The following is a 25,355-nucleotide window of genomic DNA, read 5'->3' as shown; positions in this document are numbered from 1 at the left end:
AGACCATTTAGACTTGTATTCTCAGAGTTCCGTTGGGTTGGCAGAAATGATAAAGTTTCCATTTTTTTATTTATTTAATTTAAAAGCTTTTTGTTTAAAAGTAAAAACCTCTGCAACACGAATGTAAACATGATAGTGTGAATTATTGTCATAACTCATAAGATCTGGTATTTGCTATTTGTCTTGTTTACATTTTTTTTAACTCAATACAGGGATCTCCCCAATCCTTGACCTAGGAGAAAAATAAATAGAAAAAAACTCGTAATCCCTGACTCAATATTTATTTTCATAGTTTGACATTTGACAGATTGATGTTCGACGATAAGGTTAAGTTAAACGTCAAAATAACTGGAAAATGGTAAATTTCAATGTTTTTTTTTAAACACACGTTAGATATTGTAATTGTAGGATATCGGTGCATTTTCTGACGATAATTTCGATACAAAAGCGTGGATAAACAACGTATTAAAAAATGCTGAAAATCAAGAAAAAAAAGAGGTTAAGCACTAGTTGGCACATTCAATTAAACTAAATAAAAGGCTTTATTTTGTAGAATTATACAATGTCCATAGTAATGAAACTGCAATTGTGCGTCCAACAAGTAAATAGTGCTCTGGAAGACACCAGTCAACAAGTTTTAATGTCACTGCCAAAAATTATTCGAGACACTAAAAATCTGCACCAAGAAGCTACTGTTTTAAAAGAAAAAATGGCAGCAGTTAGAAATGAAATAGTTAAAATTGAACAAGATACAGGAAAATCTATTAACACAATAGAAAAATTAGATACAATCAAAAATGAACTGAATTTAGCTAAACAAGGACTTCATGAGAGTGATAACTGGACAATTCTAGGTGAGTTTTAATACAGCCGGTAATCAAAATACACGGAAATATTTAAACACGCAAGTACTACTAAAAGTATGCGTTTTTTGAAAAACGTGAACAAATGGCATGGCAGTTTAGACAATAAATTGTGGGGGCGCCACTCTTTTGGTTTCACTGTAGAAACCATAAAAAAGATAATAAAGAAAAAGCGAACTCTCACGCTTCATACACTTTTTGTATAACAAAAAAGGATCTTTTTATGGGAGGTTGGGTTGGTGTAGGTCAGTTGTTACTTGCAACTCCACAAACGGTGCAGTGTAGGACGTAGGAGTGCATTAATAATTTGTTATTGTATCTTTTAAAATGCCAAATTTTACAAACGTGGAATGAATGGATATGGTGCTTGCGTAGGGTGCGGCGGGTGGCAACGCGGTCCTAGCCCAAATACTGTACAAAAAGTTTCCAGACAGGCTAATTCAAAAACGTTTATTTCCACGGTGCAATAATTGAGAAACACAGGGCAAGTTCCATCCAAGAACGGACAATTGTGGCACAAATCGTTCCCAGCGCGTGGTTGAACCGAAAGTACCGCCAAGATCTCCGGATTTATACTTGAGATTTTTTTATGGGGGCATTTAAAGTATTCGTGGCAGTAGTGCCCAAATTCGGGAAGATTGTGAAGTTTTTCAAAGGTCCGTGGATCAATGGCGCGGAGGGCATAGGCGTGTATCATGCATCAAGGACAACATTTTCAGTATTTACTGTGAATAAGTACTCTAAAAGTAAAAGTGCTTTGTACTCGTACGTTTTTCCGAGACAATTCAGTGTCAGTGTCAAATTTCTTGCGTATCGTTTTCGTTGTGTCTTTTTTACCATTTCACTTTCATTAGCGTCGACCACTTTTAAATTCGCAATTTCAGCCAGTGGAAATCGTCTTCAAATGTTTTGATGGTTTCCGGCTTAAAATATTTCCGCCTATTTTGATTACACCCTGTATACTTAAATAAATCCACCACTGATATTTATGTTTGGCATATAGTTAATGACCTAGAAGAAGTCTTTGATTCTAAACATGTTGAAAATATTTCATCAAAAATAATTGGAATGCAGAGGTCTCTTCAATTGTTAGTCAATGTAGGAGATTATGAGGACCGTAAGCTGCAATTAGAAGGGTTAAAAAATAGACTAGAAGCAATAGCAAGTCCTGCAATTGTTCAAGCATTTACTTCCTCCAACACAGGTAGATTACATCATTATTCGCGCAAGTGGGCCAGTTACAGCAGTATTGTGTACTTTTTCAGAGCAATCTTCTATGTATGTTAGAATTTTTAAGTCAATGGGGCGTTTACCCCAGCTACTTAAGTATTATCATAAATGTCAAAAAGATGTACTATTGAAAAAGTGGCGCAATCAGTTGGAGATTGAACAGGATGAATCTGTTGTCCAGTGGATTCACAACTTTTTTGGAATTATGTTGTCCAACTGGCATACACAACAAAAATGGTTTAATCAGGTTTTTACAAGTCACAATAGTTGCGAGTCATTTGTTGAGATCTACACAGACGTGCTGACCTCTTTAGATCCTACTTTGAACGAATGTATAGATGCTGCCTTAAAGCAGACCGAGGATAAGTTGGGCTTCTTGCTTGAAGTTAAGCAAGTTACTCAACAATTCGCGAGCAATCTGATGGACGTAATTGACCAATCATCAACAGGTTTGTACCAAAAACACAACTTTGGGGTGATACGAGATTTCACGTCGGTAAGTTTTTAGGGAAACCAACAAAAGACAAGTTATTACTTCTGTTGCAAGCTGTTTACAACCATCTCGTAATCTATATCAACAAATATGCTGCTTATGAACAAGCACATCTCATGAAAAAGCTGTCAACTGTCAATTGCATGAAGGAAGAACTTCCAGACACAATTCAAGCGCTCGGTCTTAGCATTCCTCAAGTCATCGATATCGCTCGAGATGCGAAAAAACGTTGCCAACAAATTACTGAAAATTGCGGCTACTGCGGTCTGATCATAGCGTTGAGGGCGTTTCTATTAAGTTACGCCGATCAGTACCGAGTTGCGTTGCGGCAAATCGATCGCAGCAAAAGACAAGAAGAGGATTGGAACACGTTCCAGTTGTGTCTTTCATTGTTACAAAATACAGGCGAGGTGTTGGTAAATTTGCATCAACTGGAAAAGGACGTGACAGCTACTATATTAGAAATAAATCAAAACAAAGATCAGTTCGAGTACAAATATTTGCTGTTGAACGCTGCGGACCGGAAAGAATACGAATCGCTTGTAAAATGCGTCACAGAAGGGACGCAGTTGTCACTTCTGGACCACGTCAACACCGAATTCAATAAATTGTGTTCAGATATCCACCACACCACGTATCAAGTAGTCTTTGCACCGATTTCGGTGCAACTGGATGTGGTCCAAGCTCCAAAAACGTGGACTCAATTTGCTAATTCGACTCTGCACAATTCAGATTTGCCCGACTACAGTTTCTCGCCTCAGGAATACATCACTCAGGTGAAAAAATATTCGCAATTTGTGCAAACATTTAAATCGAGTTTGTGTTCCAGATTGGTCAGTATCTAATGACTTTGCCGCAACACTTGGAACCTTTCTTATTCAGAGACAATCCGTCCCTCACATGTGCTCTGCGCGCAATCGACCAAGAGTATCACACCGCGGGAGATGCTGAAGGTGCGTTAGCTCACGTGTTTCTCAAGGTTATCGCCAGAGGGACTTGTCAAGGTTTTTGCGATCGTATTTTGTCCATCTACGAGCTAAGTCAACCTGCTAGTCGACAGTTGGCACATGATATAAGTATGAGTGGGTTATTGGTGGAAAAAAGCGCTGCAATCGGGATTTTTCGCAGGATACTTGGAGAACGTTCTGCAGGATTTGGGAATTTCGTTAAGTGAAAATCTACAGCAGTTGGCAGTATTGCTCAAGTTACCAAACGATCAGTATCATGCGGCGAGTGCTGGGTGTTCGGCACGGTATGTCGCTGCCGTCAGACAGATGAGAAACATAACGTACAATTGATTGGTCTCTTTATTAATATTTTTAACATATTATTTTGTACAAAACTGTTAATATAAAACAATCTATATTACTTCTGCTCTTCTGGTGCCCAAAATTTGAACGTCCTATCGTAAGAACTCGTGGCAATGTACTGATTGTCGGGGGATATATCAACAGACATGATTTTACCGTCGTGTCCTGACAGGGTTTTTAAGGGCTGCCACGTTCGGTTCGTCCATAATTTTGCCGTATTATCGTAAGACGCAGTTATTAAATAATCACCTCCGTCCCTTTGGAACTTAACATCGGAAATTAAATTCGTGTGTGCAGGGATCGTGTACAAAACGGATCTTTTCCGAAGATCCCAAATTTTACAGGTGTTGTCTTCACTGGCCGTGGCTATGTGGTAACCGTTCGGTGAAAAATCTATTCCTAAGATGGCTTTCAAGTGACTTTCCATGAACATTATGCACCTTCCGGTTCTCAAGTCCCAGACTCTCCCAAAAGAATCGAGACCTCTGTTAGGAAAAGTAACGAGAGTTTTTTATCACACGGTAAAAACGCAATTGACTTATTATGCGAACACACGAAACAATTTTTTACGTACCCTGTTGCACAAACTGAGCCGTCAATTTGGAACGAGATGCAATAGACTGGTTTAACGTGACCCTCTTGGTGCAACACTTCTGTGCACTGGTGCAAGTCCCACAATCTCCACGAACAATCCATGCAACACGTTCCTAGGAATCTTCCCGAAGGGTGGAAGCCTAATCTGGAGACGCGATGTGGCATGTGACCCTCAATATCTGCAATTGGTTCCTCACTACAAAAAAAAAAAAAATTATTTTCGGAACAGTCTACGGCAAAAACCTACTTCTGAAAGTCCCACAATTTAACTGAGCCATCAGCCGCGCATGACGCCATGTTACAAATATTTTCTTCTTGACTGACTGTAGCTTTGGGATGAAAAATAATCGCACCCACGTTACACGTGTGTCCCTTTAATGTTTGTTTTAGTGTACAGTCCGGAACAGACCAGATTTTACATAACCCACTCCTACAAACAAAATTATTCTCATAAGTGTTTTTTTTCATGTGCTGAAAAACCGACCAAGATGCCGTAGCCAGAAGTTTCGAATTTGGACTAAACTGGCAGTAAGAAATTGGTCGGGTGTCTCCTATCTGACTCGAATAAATAGCCATTATTTGTAATTTCTTTTGAATCTCTTGTTTCTTCGCCGTTTTTGTCGCTGTTGGGAGATCTGTCATTTTTCTGGCCTCTTCGATTCGCGCTTTCGCTCGAGGTAATGAATAATTTGCGATCCACAGTCTCGCTATTCTCAACGATTCGGGACCTTCGTGGTACCAAGTGGTCTCTAGATCTTTCTCGAACTGTTTTCGCTCTTCTTCTGCCTCTCTTCGGACCACGGCATCTTCGCCTATTCTACTTAAAATGTCACGCAGTCGACATCGTCTGTCTGCGGGACCTTCGCCGAATAGACAGATCGGTTCACCTAACTGACGGAGGTTTCTCTTCACCTCAGCGTCGTCTGTCGAAACGTTAATAGAACGAGCTTTCCGGCGACGTTCAAACTCTTCCAAGAGCGCCTGTTTATCTCTAGACATGGCATCTTCGAGCTCCATGTATTCTTGAAATGAATTTTCAAGTTTGAATATATCTTTTTTTGCATATTGATAATGAAAGTTGACTTTTTTTAACGAAAAATCGAAATGAAAGTATGTAGCACTTTTTTAACGAAAAATCGTAATGAAAGTAGTGCTTTTTTTAATCATTATGTGTACAACACGTTATGAAAGTCTCTTTTTTTCACTCATTTGTTTGATTAACTCGGGCTCTGCCCTCGTTAATCAAGCTGCAAATTCATGAAAAAAGTATCACTTTCATAACTACAGAGTTGTAAATATACTATTTACGGAAAATGGATGAGCGAAACAGGAGGACCGCAATAATTTCATTTTAGATAACATGGAAATTGTAGGTACTAATAAAATTAGTGACAAAGTTGTATCAATAAAAGCAAATATAATCGAACAATAATCCTTAATGTTCTTGATGTTATCCACATTTTTGGAAGAATTCCAAAAAGAACAATTTGTAGAATGTCTATTAACGATAAATTCAGATATTTAAATCCAGCTCTATAGAAGTGTTACATTAGAGTTAGATGTTATTTTCGACTTCAACAGGTACCACTCGACCATTTAGACAAGTTGAATCACTTTTAAAATAACATTTACAGTTTAATCAATTTATTACTGATATAAAAATTTAGTTTACAACATAATTACAAATTTTAACACGTCGTGAATATATTGCCGGTAAAGCGATAAATTTTACAAACAAGATTATAAAAAGAAATTCGATTTTATTAATTTGTCCCTTTTATCAGCGTTACATATTCATATCCTGTCATTTGTAACGGGAATATGGTTAAAACCGTTACATTTTAATTTGTATTTAAAGCAAGCAGTAAAGATTTGAGTTCAACAAACAACGTCGTTTCTATTGTCCGATTATATGGGTTAGTGTTTACAACAAACATAACATAAATATGCACTTCAAAGACCGAAATAATGTTGCAATATGCATACAAGCATAACACAGCGTCACTCGATTAAAAAATAACTTGATTCATGGTGTTTTTACTACTTTCACCAACCTTTCTTTGCAATTTAATACATTTGAAGCGCAGACAATTTTTTGTGTCAAAACAAAAATTATGCAATTAAAAAAAATCCTTTCCACCGAGATAAATATTACAGTGTGTAAATGAAGAAAATGGTTCATGTTGAAACTAACCCAATGTACTAATTTCATGTATCTGTTAGAAAAAAAAGTGATTTTGGATTGTCCTATTTTTTCAAATAAGTTTTTAACATTGTTATGAATACAATTAAAATGCACCACCTCCACAATATTGTAAAATATATACGTTATGAGGTACAAAACTACTATAGTGAATATTTCATCTGTTAGACACTGAATCAGGTCACATTATGTCAGTGAGCTACACATTATCCAAGTCATGAGAAGCTTTTTAAATGATGTTTATAGAAATATTCCAGTATGGGAGTTTCTCAGTCAGATCAATCACATTTTAATTTGAGTGGTAACAAAGATCCTTAAAAATTGGGCTTATGGAAAAAAACCTTTATTAAAATTGTTTTTTATTATCTTAACCTAAAAACCATGTAGCATCCTTAAAGCAATGAATAAATGAAACTGATTACATTTGTAAATCATAGTTTCTGTTAGATTGTTTATGTGCATAAAAAATGCACACGAAAAATAAAAAATAATCAAACGCCTTGTATTTTTACTTAATGAACTACGCAAAATTTTTGAGAGTACTGTTTGATACTGCACTGCACTTAGGCAGCAGAGCTGAAATAAATTTGTAAACAAGTATACCTGTAGAAATGTGTACTTGCGGGGGGTTCGCCGAGACACCCTCCGCTTTTTCATTGCTATCATCGTTTCCATCAGCCGCGGCTAACCTGGCCCGTTCGGCGTCTTCCAAAGATCCGTAATGGATCGTTCTCGGTTTTTTCACGTACTGTACATCGTCATCGTCGGACATTTTGTCACTGAAATGCGAAAAAAATCAACAATGGTGATCGTGCGAAGTAATTAAAAAATTGTATTTGTTTACATGGTTAGTTTAAAAACGTTTCGGCGTGTCAAATGACGTTCGGAGTTGCGTAAAAAAAGTAACTAGACTAGTGCGGACAGGGTTACCAACAGCAAGTTTTTACGATTTCTTTCACAAAAGAAATATTTCTGTTTTCTTTACATAGCGTTTTGCTGTCTCTTTCTAAATTTTTTTCCAAAAAATTCCATGAGAGAGAGAGATTATCAAGTTTGGTCCGGAAATCTTGGTTTGCGTACGATGTTTGGCCGCGGAAACCGCCTAAATTAACGGGCCATGTACGTGCGAGTGTGTTATGGGTCGTTTTGTGTGTGAAAATTCGAGTTTCGTTTGGAAATTTGTGTGGAATCGGCGCGTCGGGCGATCGTTGAACTTGAACAGTTGATAGATTTTCTCTTTCTTTCCCAGGCTCTGAAAAATCTCAAGTTTATAAAAATAAATATGAAAGGCCTAATTACAGTACAGTCTGAGTCGGAGTCGGTTTAATTTTTGACCCCGTTTTGGATCTGCGTTAGTCGAGTTTGGTGCCGTTAGTTAAGCTGAAAAGCCGTTGCTCTCGACAAATATTTGTGTGTGACGGTCGGAGATTGAAAAAAGCCGAGAATTCCCAAGATTTTTTACGCGAGAATTTTTTAAGACGTGCGGTATTGATTTGCCTTAAAGGCTTGGCCCGGCGAATATACGGACTATACATGGTTTATAGGGGTCTTACGTGGTTTCTATTGGCTCACTGACTCATAAAAAACTAAGGGACACATTTTTTGTCGGAATTTTCCAAATGACTGAACATTTACATACGCGTCTCCAAATTTTTGAGAAAAGGTCGTGCGGACTTTGTATTATTAAACGTTACAAAAACACTCGACTTGCGGACGCGTTGTGCTGTGCCAGTGTGTTAGTGCTTTAAAAAACAAAACAAACGAATTATGGTGTTCCAAAAGAATTGAAAAAGTGTGCAAGTATTGATTATTTTTTAGTGTTTTGAAGGTCTCTCGGCGGTGACTCACTATTTTTTTAATGATATTCGTCATCTCCCGACACGAATAATCAAATTAACTCAAAAAGGAATCTAAATATTCAACAAACATAACCAACAAGAAAAATGCTGCCTCAACAGTATTGTCTAAGATGGAGGTACCACCATTCAAATTTGCAAACCATGTTCTCACAACTCCTGGAAAGGGAGGCCTTCTGTGATGTCACATTGGCCTGCGAGGGAAGGACCATCAAAGCACACAAAATCGTCCTGTCTGCGTGCAGCACATACTTCGAAACCATCCTCTCACAGTACGAAGAAAAAGACCCCATTCTCATCATGAAAGATGTTAAATATGTAGATATTAAGTGTCTGGTTGAGTTCATGTACAAAGGAGAGATCAACGTCGATCATGTAAGCTCCATTTTACATAAATTTTGGGAACCACTAGTGCTTGTTTCATTTTTTATGAGCTGATGAGAAATTCCACATGTTATGCAAACTGTGAACAATCGATTTTTCTCTAGAATTGCATTACGTGAACGCGTTTTCAACTTAACGTCAATAAAACATAAAAAATAAACAAGCTATGTAGATTTACAATTCTTGACCGAAAAACAAAAGTTGATGTCTCTGAATTGCAAATAAATTGATACCGTTGTGATCCTCGCCAAAAACGAGACGAGATAGAGATTGAACGATTATCAAAGTGGATTAATTAAAAATAACTAGGTCTCAATTATAATACATTCAGTTAATGCCTTAATTGTGATACCGGTACAGTCAGGGCCCAATTGAATATAATCCAATCGACTCCCGATTCGTGTCAGTCTAATTGACACCGGACTGTCTCCTATTATTATTATCATTATTTTAAATCCGTGAAAACACATGTGTGTTGTATGTTTAAATAAATTAACAAGCGCCACCTGTTGAGTGGTTAGTTGGACGGGAAATCGAGGGGACGCGGGAAATTTAAATTTTTTACGACTCACTAATTTCAAGATGTGACATTATCGATTCTAAACTGCGTCATCACCTCGAGTCCATTATTAATATCAGATTTATTTTTTATGAATTTTCGATCAGTTCTTTCATTATGAATGACCAACGTGGTGCTCGGCAGGATCGTAGATTAGCAAAATTGCAACTAATTGCCTAATTAACTCTATTCACTTCCGTAGCTGCGGGGCTTACGCCGAATAACTGTTTCTGTATTGCTAAATTCTCCAATTCAAAAATGACCCCTCAGTTAATAACCAACGATGTTCCCATGAAACGAGGAGAATAAATGTAATGGTTTGCGTGAGAAATCATACTGTTGATTATAGATTTTTTTTATTTTTGGACAGCGATATTTGAAGCTGAAAAGAAGAGAACATTGATGTCTCCCCACCGAACCATTGATTAATAGTAACTTTGAGGAAAATAAATTTGTACTTTGCCCACATGTCATTGAGATTCGTTAAGAAATTAGTGTTTGTTCACGGCCGCTTTTTTGGTGGTTTCCATATTAGGACAGCTTTTCCTGTTGATTGTCGGCACTCATTTCGAACATGACGTCGTGATGGCACCTCAAGACCGAGCACTGCACGTTGAATAAGCTATTTTAAAATAATTTTTTTAATTCGTACTGTGTATTTAATTACAGTGAACAATATAAATTCTCTTTGTAAAAAATGTGTAAAGTATCTTTTGATGTTTCATTTATTGTCATTCTCGGTAAATGTTTAATGTCGATAGATTTTGGTCGTTTTGAAGATGAATAATGTATTTAGTTGGACGAACAAAATCGAATTATCTTTATGTGTTGAGATAACGGCCAGCTGTAGTCGAAAAAGTTGTGGACCTTCGAGTGCTACTTGGAAAAATAGCAACTCTCAATCAATTTTTATTATTATTGTTTTATTAACTTCGGGAATCGATAAGAATCAACTTTTTTCAAAAGTCTCGACGTTATTGTTTCATACAATGTTTCGATTTTCGTACTTACAAAAAACATTATCTATTATTTGATTGTTCGTATTGATTTACTATAATAATTGTTGCCGTGGGCACTCCAAATTTAAATTAACTTAACTCAAAGGTCGCATTTTGCAAATCATCCGTGCGGGGTTTTGCCACATAACGTTACTTTTCCTTTGAAAAGATGAACAATTATGATTAACTTACGTTAACGGAATTTTATGCTGACGGAAAAAATACATAGTAAAATGACAATTGAATAATTTCACGATAAATGGATTAAAAAACGCATATTTTTAGCGAAAGTGTCTCAAAAAATCTGCCACATTCATATCTAAACAACTCTCGATAGAATACTTTTTTTAATAGGAGCTAAAAACGAAAAATAGAATCGCTATTTTTGTTACTGACAAAGAACAGAATTATTTCACATTATTTCAGTGTATTTCAAAATTATTTATTCTAACACATGTAATTTCGACATTATGTACTTAATCTTACGTAACAGCTGTTATTGTAATTGTGCTTTATGTGACGAGTACTTTATGGAAAAAAAATTCTAGCAGAGCGATGCCCACAATGACACGATAAAAAATTATCTAGAATAATACAGAACCGGCTATAATGTTGCAACATAACTACAAAATTTTGCGTTATTAAAATGGTAACAGAAGCCCCACGTTTTTCATTTTCCTTCTCTTTTTTATCAGTTAAGTACGGAACCTTTGCTAATGATATTTGTTCTTTGTAATTGTCATAATTCCAACAGCAAAATTTCTTAGCAATAATTGATTAAAAAAATTCCAAGGAAAAAGTTGTATATGACGAAAACATGTTTGTGTTTAAATGTATTTATTTGCATGTTAATTTCCGCATTGATACAGATACCTCACATTTCTGATAATTTTGCTAGTTGTTGCGGTTTATGTATGATTATTTCTTTTCTATTCTGGTTGTTACGAATTTCAAAATTTTTCCAGATCGAATCGAGAAAAATGAACGCCTGTAAAAAGTTGTCTAACGTTTAGTTGGTTTTCTGCATTTTGAGATTGTTGATAAATCAAGTAGACCATTTTGATAAAGTTGTCTGTCGAGGATACGATAAGAAGATTGTTATCATGTAATTTTTTAGGACAGAAAAGTAGTTTGCTCGAATGCAGCATCTCGCAATCAGACTTGGAAAGATTTGTAGGATAATTAAATTCAGGGTGTCACCCAGAAAGCGGCAGACGGAATTTATGTTTTCCAGGCGCGAAATGGACCGACTGCGAGAAAAATGTGCCCATTTTTGTGCATTAGAAACGGTGAAAATCCAGTTCGCGTAGTTTTTTTTTTCTCTTTCAAGTCGAGTCCGGTAAATGGTTATTCTCGAGGCTCGTACATCACCCTAATTCGCTCGGCCGGAGCTAACAGGATGTTGTAGAATTTCACGACTCGCAGGACTAATCCAAAAAAATTGCAACTACCGTAATAAAAGTTTCGTTATCGCGAACTGAAAATAACACGCCATAAATTGCTCGCAACGTGTAATTTTTCGTTTGTATTTGTCCAGCTTCTCCAAATGACCTTCACCTTATTTCCAATCAATCTTTGACAGGCGCGTTATCACGGGATTACTCCCAGATCGGGTGTAGATCTGTTAAAATTTAGATAATAATTTTTGATTTTTTAACGAGGGCGAAGTCTACGGGCCACGCACGTTTGCGGTGATCCTCCGATCGCTATCGGGCCCTCAAAAAATTATCTGTAGTGGTCTTATTAAAGTTAGTACTTAAAAATCGTGTATTCAATTTGGGCTTTTTCGTGTTTGTAGAATTTTGAGGATCCTATCTTTTGATCGTTCGTTAAGTATATCATCCGATTACGGACTGTTGACTTTTTATCTAATCGTGCGAAACATTTTTCAGTGTCACCTCGCTACGTTGTTGAAGACTGCTGAAGAACTGAAAATCAAAGGCCTGGCCGAGGTGTCTTGGCGGGACGAAGATCAGCAGAATGTGGACAGCAACAATATCAATGGCGTACAGACGGCATTACCGCAAGTTTCGACCGTCATGGACAATCCCAAAGTGGAAACGCCATCGAACAAAAGAAAACGAGGCAGGCCACCCATAGATGATTACGAGCAGGCGTTCACCGCACCAAAAATTATGAACGTTACGGGGAACGCCGACGAAACTTATTCCAATGATGCAATGTCGACCAGTGATCATGACCTATCGATTTGGGAAGAAGAACCATCCGCGAACGAAGCTGGAGACACGACAGAACCAGATGAACCACTCCTCAGGGTTAAAAAGGAAACCTCTGTAAGTATATTTCGGTTGGTGAGGAGATAAAACGAATAAAATGGAAAAAAGTACACAAATATGGAACGGAAACCGACACGTGTTTTCTTCACGCTGATAAGGCCTTATCGGCTGTTGAATTATCATGCAGCAGTTTTCTCCAAGTTAGATTACATATACAGAGTGAATTGGAGACTATCCCAGCCAAATATCACATTGTATTTTTGCCGAATAAATTTTATTTCCAGTTTTTAATTATTTGACTGTTGTTGCAACAACATATTTATTTTCTATAACACGACCTCTAACAGTAACTTTGACGTAAAAAAAGTTGCAATCATTTCGATGCGATTCACAAGTGTTGTCAGTTAATAGAGGACAAATGTCCATCGAAAATTTCAAGTGTTCATTATGATTATCTCAAGTTGCATAAAAAAATGTTCATTAAATTGTTCATTAATTTGTTTTTTGTTTTGAGGTCAATTTTTCTCGTTAATCCCGATGGTAAAATCAAAATTGGTGTCATTTTAATTTTAATTTAAGAGCGTCTTGTACGCGGCAAAAAATTGTTAGTAAAAAAATGTTACACGCGCGGCCGCAAACCTCCATTTTCTTATTGGACATGGTGTTATTTACGTCGTAATTTTGAATAGAAATTACGGTGTTAGAGGTCAAAGCAATTTTAATAATAATAAAAAGTGTCGCATTTGAAAAAGAACGGTTGGTTATTTTTGAACGAGTCATCTATCTGTACAAAGAACAAAATATTTTTGTTTTCGTGATTTTGAAAAGAGGTTTTTTGCAACGGTTTGTCACGAACGCGTATTTATTTTCCATAGTTTAGATTAAATTAAACACTTTTTGAACTTGCAAGAGATAAAAATATCATCGAGTGAAACAAAATTCTCGGAACTAAAATTATAATATTCCACGATAAAACACACATTCCCAGAACACAGCTGTACATTTTTTATTCAAAAATTAAGCCAATTAAACCAAATTTGAGTGTGCTGAGGTGTAACTTAATACAATTCGTTTTGAGTTCCTTCACATGTTACAGTTAATAAGACGTCTTTTGTTTGTATCTTGTTTGTTCAAAGTTAAAAATTGAAAAGAGAAGGTAAACTGTTATCCGAAAGAAAAACGTGTCATCCGAGAGGCAAACAAGAAAATAAATATTGATAACGGGATTTCGTGGTTATTTTGAATTATCATATTTGATTTAAAAATTTCGAAAAACCAACCGCAATGATCGCCTCAAGGTCAACCTCGAATTCTAAGCGTGATTTCACAAGCTTTAATATATTAAATTAAGGCGTTAGTCAGCAGTTGTTTTGTTGAAAATTCGTATTTTTTGCCTTCAGGTGACGTCACAGCATAAAACGCCACAGATTAGGTTTATCGCACATGCTGCTTATTTTTTGATCACTTCTGCTTATTGTTGTAGTTTTATTTTATTTCGATAAAGCTAATTTGATTTTTATTTGTTGTGAAGCGAATGCCACCGTGGCTGTTTTCGTCGACAAATACGATTGTTTTCTGTAACGATTATACAACAAATTCGTTTTTATAAATATGTATCTCCGTAATGAGGGTATTATTTCCGCTAAATGCAAAAATCAATTGCCGGAAGACAAAGACGTGGCCACAACGTACCTCCTACACCGGCACTCGTATTTTTAACAATTAAGACCACACCTCAATGACGTTTTACTTTTAAATACAGAATACAGAAATCGATAATCACTTTTTTCAAAAGAAATTGTTATTTGTCCCGTCTCGTCTAATACAAATATTTACAACAAATAAAAAATGACCTTTTTAAAGGTGTCGTAGTCAACTGAAAAAATAGATATGTCACGTACAGATAACAGTTGAACAAATTTAAAATTTGGATAAACAATTTGATCATCTCACACAATATGTTCAGCTCTGGTTTTTTTTTAAGTTTTATTCCGCTAAAACTAATTCGCACGGAAAATCCGTAATTTTGAAACAAAGCTGAGATGTTGTAAATTAGATACTCCAAGAAAAATGTTTAATGTTTAGTGGAGATGTAATGACGTGAAATAGAAAGATTTTATCTAAACACAACAAAAATTATCATTGACCACTTAAATTACAACCAACATTAGATTTAATACAATTTTAAACGTAATTTGAGCATTTAATTAGGTGGGAGGTTGTATTTTCTCAGAATATGATGTGAGTCAGTGAAAATAATACACAAGTTGTGCGAAATAAAAAATATTTGGAAAGTGGAATTTTCGTTGGATTTCTAACAGCGTAAAAGATTGATGTAATTAAAAAGAGATAAATTTTAAAGTGTCATGACTTTTGAGTATTTGTCTTAAAGCAAAGCCAAGTTCATAAATGATGTAATTAGAAAAATGCGGTCAGTCAAAAGTTCACTGTTATTTAAGTTATTTTGTGTTTTAATAAAACCTGAAACTGTCCGTGACGTACAAGGAATTCTACTTTACAATCAATAAATAAACATCTGATGTGTTATTAATGTGTTTTTTCTAATGAAAGCTGCTCTCTTCTCAATCAACAGCATCAATTTCTCAATTTTTCTATTCACTCGTCCGACATTGTCTGGTTGATTTAAACCAATAAAGGAAATTGGTTCCAGTTAATTAAGGAAAAACAGTTCGAATTTCCAGCGACATTCGTTAAAAGTGAAATCTGAAAGACAAACAAGTTTTTTATCACGTAGAAAAAATTGAGGTTGAGAAGAATAAGTTTACTCAGAGTTAATTAAATAATTTCAAGCGATAACTTTTCCAGAAATTTTAATAATGTTACCAAAAATGCAGTAATAACTTGAGATTAAATCGGATAAACATGAACAATTTGAAAAAATTTCCCTAATTAACTAACATCATCTTGACGGTGATGATGCATTGGAATGTAAAAATAAAGTGATGATGCGTTAAGGCGTTTCATAAACTAAAACTGGAAAGATTGTATTACCAAATTTTTTATAGTCCGCCCACGCCACAAATTCAAATTCTTAATAACAATTACGGAGCCTATTCTCAAGTAATTAACCACAAATATTTATCGTTTAAACATTGTAACCGTAGAATAAACAGTCTTTTCGTAATGAACGTTTTCATTTGCCCGTTCCAGAATTTTCTAAAAGCGAAAAATAATCGATTCTTTCTGTTCGTAGCCGCACGATGACGATGTCCTGATCGATGATTCGGGGGATCAATTTTCACCGAACGATTCAAAACACGACAACACCTCAAGGACAGGATCTATGAAATCGGTGACAAACGTAACAACGTCTGGGACGCAGTCGTTTTTGACGCCGGCCCTGGAAAAGGAATGGCCGGACGTCATCAAAATGAACGACTATTTGAACACCGGCCGACGACAACAATTCTGGGAGGAACCCTTCACGAAACGTGTCATGGACGCTATCAAAACCAAAAATCTCGAAATGAAAGTGGCAGCAGAACTGCTGGGTGTCTCGTACGGCACCCTTTACGGAAGATATCGAGATTCATACGGATGTTTGAAACATCCCTATCGGTAAATATCTTGCTTCTTAGTTTTTTTCGTTCTCCCCTACTGAGTTCTGTTGATGTTATTTGTGCGGTTGTCCACGCAGTTGATGCCGTTCTCGGAGTTGTTGCTAGCACCGTTTAGGTTTTTAATATCACATAGTGTGGTTTTACGTTTCGTTTATTTTGAGGTGGAAGGTGAAGCACTAGATTTTAACACACTGGTTAGTTAAAAGGGTAATTAAAACGAGACCTCACTGACTCGTTGCCGATTTGTGATATTCTGTCTACCCACCAGTTCGAGGCTGCTTGGGTAATAGAATCGTCACAAATTTGCGACGAATGACAAAGTAAAAGATATTTTTATTTGTTCAAGTAAGCCGTAGAGAAAAGTTTGTGTATTTGTTTTGGTGGCGGTTTCGATATTGATCTTTTCAACTACCGCGTTCTAGCAAAAGTCTTCGGTGGATTTCTTGTCACAAAAATATTTTTCTATTGATTTCATGGACTTTTAAATAATAAGTAATACGAAAAATAAACAATGTTCTGTTAATTCATCAGTGAGCCGTAGCCATCCACCCTACGCAATTGCATTTTACAAACTAAAACACCCAGAGAGGATTCCATCCAATTTTCTATTTTTATAAAACAAGACTTTAAAATCTGCTACGAAATAATTCAAACACAGTTTTTTAAGCTTGTTTGACACGATACTAAATTTTTGAGAAAATTTACTAGTAAATGAGAGAGGACCAATGAACGATCAGGATCTGACAAAGACAGACTATGATCCTGATCGTTCATTGGTCCTGTCGATGGTCTCTCTCATTTTCTAACAAATTTACTACGAAATTTAGCATCGTGTCAAACAAGCTTTAGATTTGTTTTTTAATTGATTTTTCATGCTGTACTCATTATGCTTTATTGAACTGCGATAAGTTTTTAATATCTATTTATCAATGTAGTGGTATTTGAGAAACACGTAAGAAAACCTACAACTATTCAATTATTTTAACAAGGTGTCAATCTTACTAAAGAATGAAAATGAAAAACATTACGATAAGACCTAACAATTCACATGATTGATTATTTCGCCATTGGCGTAATGTGAAGTCCATGCCGTTATGATGACAGGACCTGTCACGATCGGAGTGTTTTTGCTCCTATTCAGATATTTAGGAAAATCGGTCGTAGCTTTTCTGAGCCACGTGATCCCGCAGTCGAACCCGCAGATACAGGTTTATTAAGAGTTGATGTAACTCATTGTTAAAAGTCTTTTGAAGACGACATTGGGGATTCTAAAGATTAATGATTAATGATCGATTAACCAGATTACATAATTTTATAACGGTCGGGCCATAAATTATAGTAATCGACAAAATACCGTCAGGCTGGCGGTGATTAATACATTTTCCGAGTAATTTTGACTTTTCCACAATGCCGGGAGAAATTCTTGCGCGACTAAAATAAAACTGAAAAACACTGGAGTAAGGCCTGGCGATTTATTGATTAATCGTTGGCGCTACTTCGAGCCCGTTTTGTCATCTTGTCGGGTCCGCTGGAATATTACAAAGTGCAAAGTGCATCGCACGCCTAGGAAACGCTGTTGGCTCAACACAACAATTTATTTATTATGGAATTGGACGGATTTTGCACCGGGAAAATGCGAAAGCGTAAAAAAAACAAATTTATCCGATTGTAGCTAAAGTATTTATTGGAAGGAAAATGTTATGAATATCTTTTAAAAGCACCAAACCGTTTTGCAATACGTAGTGTTCGGTCCCGCAAGTTGGTACCGCTCGGGAATTGTCGGACGGTACCGCTTGTTAGGGATTAGGGGAGTCTTAGCTGAAAACAGTACCAATTTACTAATTGAATGTAGTAACAAATCACTACTGAGTGAGTACCAATCAAGCACCGAATACATAGCAAAGAGTCTGTAACAAGTACAAGAAAAATACACTTAAACATTAAAAACTACTCAGTGCATTTTGATTGTTCCCAATTGTGGCAACAGGTCCTTCGAATGAAAAAAAAAACCTTCAAGGACGAACGCGTCGAAACATGATCCTTCGAGCCGGATTGTTTGATAGTTGTGTTGTTAATTTTAAGCGGACTTTTCGTTGCTCAGGTACATTTGCAGATACACTGGAACTTATTTTCTAACGGTTTAAATCGCTTTATGGCCATTTCTTTCGAAAATCCTAACTGCTGAGAATTTCCAAACTTCATGGGAAGCCGAACAATAAACCGGCCGTCTGGGACCCCATTCGCATAAAATTTCTTACTTCTTTGAATTTGTTTGTTCGATACCGCCTCGCTTTCTAAAAATTTTGCTACCTGATCCTCTGATGGCCTTGTTACTTCGCAACAGCAAGATTTTGTCGTCGCACCTGTGGGCACCGACCCACTTATCACCCACCCAAGTCGGGGATTTTGCAAAATTGCTTGATTTAGGCCTATAATAATTTCCAAAGTAATTACGGGTCCTTCCAGTACAAAAAAAAAAAAATCCTTCGAGGCCGAACGCGTCGAAACACGTAATTTGATGCACAATTCGGATAAAAAAATGTGTAATACATTTCGGATTTGTATTTCATTTTACACTAAATCTAAGAGGTTTTTTCTGTGTTTCATGAGTCATGACTGTGACAAATATGAAAAGTATTAGAATGAGGTTTCGTAATTCGAAAAAACAATGCAGTAGATAAAAAATTTATAACGTTTTTGTATTTGCAGGCCCAGACTCGGTATTAATGTCAGGCATTGACAAACAGTAACAGTCATGCAGGCTGTTATTGAACAAAAATGTTGATGTAACTATTTCAAGAAACTGATTTCTTTTTCTTCAAGTAATAATTATGTTATTTTTATCACCTGTATTATTTAGGCAACTAAATTTGATACAACAATCACTCCTTAATGTAAGAATTCCTTGTATTTGTAAAGTTAAAGACATCGTCTGGAAATTAAATAAGCGAATGTATTCATCTAATTTAGGAACAGACGTCGGCTTGATGTTTTCCCGATAATGTTGTCGTTGTAAGAGATTCAATATATTTCTACATTATTTTTGCTACTTTAAATGCAAAAGAATTTAATACAACAAATTCAAAACAAATAATCAAGGAATAGTAGTGGAAGTTTTGTTGTATGATGCTCAGATCCAAACTAAAATTTGAATTTGTTAATTGCTTCACAGAAAGATGTGTGTACATTATCTAAAACCCAATTAATCAGAAGGTGGGAGTGGAATCCCTTCATTGTTCTATTAGTACAGTTAGCGGTACTTTTAGTAAGTAATAATAATAATCTTTATTGTGGCTTGTTGAGGAGGTTGAGGCAGTTAGAATTAAGTATTTGCTCAGAGATACAAATTGTGTGTTAACATCTTGACAGTCTGGACTACATGTTACGTTAACGGTGAAAGGATAAATAAACTAATCGAATTTTATTGTAGCTGGTTTTAAAATCGAAAACCTATTTTCGGAAATTAAAAATATTTCGAACCATAATCAAGGAGAATTTATTAAAAAAAAGAATTAAACAATATATCATTCACACGATATTGTTTATGAAATATTCTTTCCCCAAACTTCATTAGTCTTGTAAATTTCCTCCAATTTTGTAAGAACAGGAGAAATTACATGTATACAGGGTGATTTACGAGGAATAATGAGCCCGACGGAATAGAAAATGCAACCCACAATACATTGCAACAAAAAGCCGGACATCGAAGCGGTAAATGCCCGGGTTTTTCTCCTGATGAATTGCGGGTTGCATTTTCTATTCCGTCGGGCTCATTATTCCTCGTAAATCACCCTGTATGTAGTACATAATGATTGTGCTTACTTATAATTAATTTTATAACATTTTGTGTTCCTTTACCTTATTCAACAGCACTATTATCTATATGCAGTTCATCGCTTATACATATTTTTTTTCTTATGGAAGTATGTATGTACATACATTTTTTAAATCTATTAGATGTACGAAAATTTCTTGATAGTTTGGCTAGGTATTCGTTTTACCTCGCTCGATGGGATTAAATAGGTTCACTCGAGTTTCTTTAAATTACTACACGTTGATTTTTTCCTAGTCAAAACACAAAAAGTGAGTTTTTAGGAAGTTATGTAATTGATGACTTTCCAAATCCGAAACGAGAAAACTTATCTCCATAAGAAAAAAAAATGGCGGGTACGTAATGGAGTGGGAATTTTTCGTTGTTCATTTCGTTCTTAATTCGAAGAGAGTGAAATTTCTGCGTGGTGAGCTTCGGCGTCGACCACGAATCAGAATTTTCAATCTTTTTCGTGAAAACCACCTCACACACACACATACATACATACATACCTACATATCATTCAGTCAAAGACCATCCATCGAGCTTACTGACAAAGAATCATGAAATGCAAAATTTCCGAGTGGTCGAATTTGTTTTTTGTGTTTAGAACGAGCAATGCGTCCGAAGGGAGTAGTAGCGTACCCGAGAGCGGCAAAGAGTGCCCGGACACGGTAACAGATTGATGAAGATGTTTTGACTGGCTTTTGCAGAGTGCGCGATTTCTGGACTGAACAAGGACCGACGGATGTGTTATTGAAGTTAAAGAAGAAAGAAATAACTCTGTACAGAGCGGCGGAACAGTTGAACGTGACGCCGCAGACGCTTTCAAATTATCTGATATCGATGTCGCAAATTGACAACAACGAGGCGAACGTCAGCAACCAGTCGAACGCGATGGAGTGCTACGAAGAGGCCGATTCAGACGAGGAGGGCGACACGGTATTGCCCGACGTGCCCTCGTCGAACAACACGAGCCTCTTTAAGAATCTCCTATCGAGCACAATCAACACCTCCACGTCCAGCAACTCAGTATTGGCCAACTGTCCCGACATTACCATCATCAAGAAGGAGAAACACGAAGGTAAAGTCAACAATAACTCAGATCATTCCGACAGTAATAGTGACCAAACTAAGTAATTGACGACGCTATGTAAACATTTCCACTATTAGTATTTTATACAGACCAAAGTAATTTTGTACTGTTTTTTCTCTTAGTTAAATTAGTTGTATTTGTAAATGAATCTTGTTTTGCTGAAAACGTAGTAGTGATATGGGAAATACCAAAATGATGTCTGTTACAAAGTAAAAAAACTAATAATAATGTATATTTACATTTACCGCAATATATTGTATTGGCAAGGTAGTTTAGTCTTAGGAACATATCACGGAGTCCGCTGACGGACAGTCTGCTGCACTGACTCTACGTTGCAATCCTATTTATAGTGCTTTAATCTGTAGGTTATCAGCAATGTATCTGCTCCACTCTCAGTATTTGTATTTTGTGTGCATTATTGTTTTGGTACACTTATGTGTAGGTATACCCATTAGAATTAGTACATCATTATACTTTGGCATATTATTATTTATGTACCTATGTATTAACTGTTTGTAGTCTTGCATAGTTTAGAATTTGTCATATATTTATATTAAACATGGAGAGTAAAGGTTCATGTTTTCCTATTAAGACATACCTATACTATTATAGTAACAATAACTATAATGAAACATATAATATGAACTATATTTATACAATTATTTGTTGAGTGCCTAATCATAAGTTAACATAGGACTTTATATTATTAATTTTTATTTTTATTAGTTCGATTTTTATTCATTTCTCATGATCTGTATTTTCATTACATATCCCTTTGGTTTAAGGATCAGAAATAATTTTGTAGTAATCCATTACTTGGTACAATTTATTATGTTTTATTACCTTTTTGGGACGGTGAGAATTTTTCCGTGTACCTCGTAATATTTATATGTTTTTATGTATTGTACATTTTATGTAGTTTTTTATTTATTAAACATTTTTTATATACTCGTTCATTTTATTTTACCCACGAAAACCCCCACATGATCAAATGAATAATCTACGTACAGAGCTCGATGAAGAGGTAAAAACAGATTTATAATTGTTATAACAACGTTAAAAAAATAAGCAGAAATACACATTATGTATTGATCCCCGTCACGTTTGTGAATAAATAAAAAATGCAATAAATGAATATTATGTGTTTCAAAGTAAAAAATCCACCAACATTGCATTCTACCTCGAAAATACAACCGACAACGTCGCCAACTTTTGTTTTTAGCAAGAAGACTAGAATCATTCTATAGTCTTCTTGGTTTTTATAGTCGTTTTGGTCGTAGTTCGTCGTATTGTTTTTATTCTCATTTTATTAGTTCACTCAAAATGTATGATATGGTAGCTGTACAGTTATTAAACACGTAAGTACTGGTTATTCCCGCATGACAATTAGACAATAAGTTGTAGACACGGCACAAAAAAGCGATAGTAAAGAAAAAGCGAACTCTCGCTCGTGTGTGACAAAAAGGATCTTCTTATCAAAGGTTGGGTTGCCCTAGGTCAGCTCGACAAACCGTGCAGTGTAGCAGGGTGTTAATAATAATCAATCGCGTATTTGTTATTAAATCGTTTAAAATGCCAAATTTTACAAATACAGGAAAGTTCCATCCAAAAAAGGAAGATCGTTCCCAGCGGGTGGTTGTATCAAAAGTACCCTGAAAGGTCGATTGGCCTGACCTGACCTGAAAGGTGGATTGGAGGAAACGGTCCAATGCTTGGCCGTCAAGATCTCCCGATTTAAATCCTTGTAACTTTTAGTACCCTAATTCGGGAAAATTGTGAAGTTTTTTCTAGGGTCCGTGCATCAACGGCGCGGAAGGCGCAGGCGTGTATCACGAGTCAAGCACATTTTCAGCATTTACTGTGCATTTACTGTGTGTGTGAATAAAGTACTTTAAATTTAAAAGTAAAAGTCCGATTTTCCGGCACAATTCAATGTCAGTGTCAAATTTCTTGCGTGGTAATCGTTTTCGTTGTGGCTTTTTTACCATTTCACTTTCGTTTGCTCTTCATTAGGGTCGACCACAGGCCGGAATGAGGTGAATTTCAGCCAGGGCAAATCAGGGCAAATCGTCTTCAAATGTCTTGGTGGTTTACGTCTTAAAACATTTCCGCTTATTTTGATTACATCCTGTATAAACCTGTTCAGAACAATTTGATTTTTAAATTCAAATTCAATAGTTTTCATCATCATTAAAATTAGTCATATTTAAAAGAATTCTTGACAAAAAAATTTGTTATAATAAACATTATTTGATGCATACCAATTTTCGAGACGTGCCATTCAGAAAAGAAAAAAGAAGGCCCGTTCGATACACAATGATTTTTAGGTCCTTTGACTGACTATCAATTGTTTTCTCTGTATAAACCCCGTTGGTATTCATCGAAGACTTCAAGGCTTGGATTTTCCTTCGTTCGCGTAAAAAAACTGAAATTCTCTCAGCTACTCTATCAAAGAAACCCTCACTCCAAAATGTTTTTCGTCCATTTTTTGTATTGTCTGTCGATGATAAAAGAAATATGTACAAATAAGTCGACCTACACCGTGTTTACCGGAGAAATAGAGGTGTTTACGCATTAAGAAGGGATTACCGATTCATTTAGAAAATTATAAAGTTCATTAACGTTGGATTTTCCCTGTCAAATTGTTGTCATGTTGCAAACCTGCGCCTCCTTTCAGTAACTTTTGTCTTGTGAACACACCACTTTCATTTTACCGGGAATTTGGACTTTTAAAAAGTTAGGTTATGGATGGGTCACGTCATTTACTTCTTCTACAGGGTTATTCGCCATTTCGGATAAGCAACATGACCTCTGGCGGTGGAAAGTCGAATCACCGAAAATTATCGCTTAATACGTAGCTAATGGCAAAAATAACATGATGAACGGTGTAGGGGTCACAGGTACGGGGGTTAGTGACAAAAAGTGATGTTACAATGGGCAAAAAGAAAGTAGATAAAACCAAGTGTTGTGTCCATGGTTGTCACACACGCAGAGCGAAAGACAGAGAGACCAGCTTTCATTACTTTCCACGCTAAAATAGTTGTAAAGTGCAAATCATAAACCTTTTTGGCGGCAAGGAAAATATAGACAGAAGAAATGCTTGGGACAAGGTTTTGTTATTGAGAAAACCTGCAAGACGGCATATGCGAGTATGCGGAAAACATTTTTTACGTGAAGATTTTATAAATCGTAAGTTCCACGAATTTGAGGTTAAAAGTTTGTAGTTTATTCTACTTTTTTCAATTCCACGCAGCATTTCCCAAAAATTGCGATTGCAGGAATTTGCTGTTCCTTCTCAAAAGTTATCCAAAGGACACACCACACAGACACAGAGAAAGTTTGCATCAAAAATTACAGGCAAAGTAGACTGTAGTGCACTTGACATAATAAGTGAGAAGGTAATTGTATTAAATAAAAAGACATTTAGTTTATTGATGTATTTTTATTGAAAACTTGTTGCTGTAAGTAAAATTTAATTGAAATTTAACGAAAAAAAGTCTAAAATTACCTGTACTGCATCCCATCACACTGTACCACACATCGACTGTCAGCAGAAGCCTCCAAGTATTTAAAAATTGTAACTAACCGAAGAAAAGCCTTCCTGTAACTGAAATATCAGCATATAGTATGTTTTCCACTTTTTAAAAGACTTTCAATGTTTTGAAAACAAAATATTTAATGCACCATAACCTATCTTTACGCCTCTATTTATTTTACGCCTGTTTTACGAAATTACATCATAATCTTTGATGCTTACATTAAAAAATGTTACTTTAAGGAATACACTTACCTTACTGAAAAACACACTGCATACAAATAACAAATAAAAGAGTTTTGGACACAAAAATTAACACGTAAACAAATGGAAAATCTCAAAAGGAGGATTTTCGATCAGCTGATTGTCAGAACAGCAGCGCCCTCGCAGTAGTCGAAATCGCGAATTATTATTATAAATAATTGTAGTCGAAGCAGGCCATGCCCATGTTATGAAATTTTTGCCGCTTTCATGTGAAGTGTCAATTTTTGTCGCTGTCACTGTCATTTTAGGTTAAAAGTGCATCTAAAAACATTGAATTGTTTTGCACCCAATTTAACTTCTGTGTGAACGGTGTGTACTATTTCCTTATTTGTAAAACGTTA

The 25,355-nt window shown here is 35.9% G+C and overlaps 3 protein-coding genes and 2 long non-coding RNA genes across 5 annotated transcripts; 3 read left to right on the top strand and 2 right to left on the bottom strand.

The window, feature by feature from the left end:
* The first annotated feature begins 197 nt into the window (after positions 1–197).
* Positions 198–3,954, top strand: Cog7 (conserved oligomeric Golgi complex subunit 7). Its single transcript, XM_069054971.1, has 8 exons — positions 198–358; positions 409–498; positions 554–854; positions 1,867–2,067; positions 2,129–2,542; positions 2,602–3,362; positions 3,416–3,662; positions 3,715–3,954. The coding sequence occupies exons 1-8, from the start codon at positions 356–358 to the stop codon at positions 3,882–3,884; spliced, it is 2,187 nt and encodes a 728-aa protein (XP_068911072.1). The 5' UTR covers positions 198–355; the 3' UTR covers positions 3,885–3,954.
* On the bottom strand, positions 3,876–7,669 carry U4-U6-60K (U4-U6 small nuclear riboprotein factor 60K). Its single transcript, XM_069054974.1, has 6 exons — positions 7,538–7,669; positions 7,297–7,472; positions 4,975–5,512; positions 4,738–4,920; positions 4,471–4,686; positions 3,876–4,381 (listed from the first exon to the last, which is right to left on the bottom strand). Exons 2-6 carry the CDS (start codon positions 7,463–7,465, stop codon positions 3,952–3,954), a joined length of 1,536 nt encoding a protein of 511 aa, XP_068911075.1. The 5' UTR covers positions 7,466–7,472; positions 7,538–7,669; the 3' UTR covers positions 3,876–3,951.
* A 70-nt stretch (positions 7,670–7,739) lies between these two features.
* Positions 7,740–22,163, top strand: LOC138135960 (protein tramtrack, beta isoform-like). The gene is made up of 4 exons (XM_069054975.1): positions 7,740–8,924; positions 12,383–12,784; positions 15,942–16,306; positions 20,833–22,163. The coding sequence occupies exons 1-4, from the start codon at positions 8,637–8,639 to the stop codon at positions 21,257–21,259; spliced, it is 1,482 nt and encodes a 493-aa protein (XP_068911076.1). The 5' UTR covers positions 7,740–8,636; the 3' UTR covers positions 21,260–22,163.
* A 1,730-nt stretch (positions 22,164–23,893) lies between these two features.
* LOC138135971 (uncharacterized) lies at positions 23,894–24,646 on the top strand. The gene is made up of 2 exons (XR_011161130.1): positions 23,894–24,404; positions 24,469–24,646. It is a non-coding gene; the product is annotated as an uncharacterized lncRNA (long non-coding RNA).
* LOC138135970 (uncharacterized) lies at positions 24,638–25,326 on the bottom strand. Its single transcript, XR_011161129.1, has 2 exons — positions 25,006–25,326; positions 24,638–24,822 (listed from the first exon to the last, which is right to left on the bottom strand). It is a non-coding gene; the product is annotated as an uncharacterized lncRNA (long non-coding RNA).
* Between the last annotated feature and the right edge of the window lie 29 nt (positions 25,327–25,355).

The sequence above is a fragment of the Tenebrio molitor genome, chromosome 7, assembly GCF_963966145.1.
Source record: "Tenebrio molitor chromosome 7, icTenMoli1.1, whole genome shotgun sequence".
In the NCBI taxonomy this organism is placed as follows: Eukaryota; Metazoa; Arthropoda; class Insecta; order Coleoptera; family Tenebrionidae; genus Tenebrio; species Tenebrio molitor.
This window is presented reverse-complemented; position numbering and strand designations above follow the sequence as displayed.

What these genes read in the sequence shown, in the direction of transcription:
- U4-U6-60K (XM_069054974.1), bottom strand. Translation starts at nt 7,465, where the DNA reads ATGTCCGACGATGACGATGTACAGTACGTGAAAAAACCGAGAACGATC. An exon ending in GCAAGTACACATTTCTACAG is followed by an intron (nt 5,513 to 7,296) that starts GTATACTTGTTT and finishes ATTCATTTCAAG; the next exon opens with AATACATGGAGCTCGAAGAT. An exon ending in CTTCTGGCTACGGCATCTTG is followed by an intron (nt 4,921 to 4,974) that starts GTCGGTTTTTCA and finishes TTTTGTTTGTAG; the next exon opens with GAGTGGGTTATGTAAAATCT.
- LOC138135960 (XM_069054975.1), top strand. Translation starts at nt 8,637, where the DNA reads ATGCTGCCTCAACAGTATTGTCTAAGATGGAGGTACCACCATTCAAAT. An exon ending in GAGAGATCAACGTCGATCAT is followed by an intron (nt 8,925 to 12,382) that starts GTAAGCTCCATT and finishes AACATTTTTCAG; the next exon opens with TGTCACCTCGCTACGTTGTT. An exon ending in TGTTTGAAACATCCCTATCG is followed by an intron (nt 16,307 to 20,832) that starts GTAAATATCTTG and finishes TGGCTTTTGCAG; the next exon opens with AGTGCGCGATTTCTGGACTG.
- Cog7 (XM_069054971.1), top strand. An exon ending in AAAATCAAGAAAAAAAAGAG is followed by an intron (nt 499 to 553) that starts GTTAAGCACTAG and finishes TTTATTTTGTAG; the next exon opens with AATTATACAATGTCCATAGT. An exon ending in ATTTACTTCCTCCAACACAG is followed by an intron (nt 2,068 to 2,128) that starts GTAGATTACATC and finishes GTACTTTTTCAG; the next exon opens with AGCAATCTTCTATGTATGTT.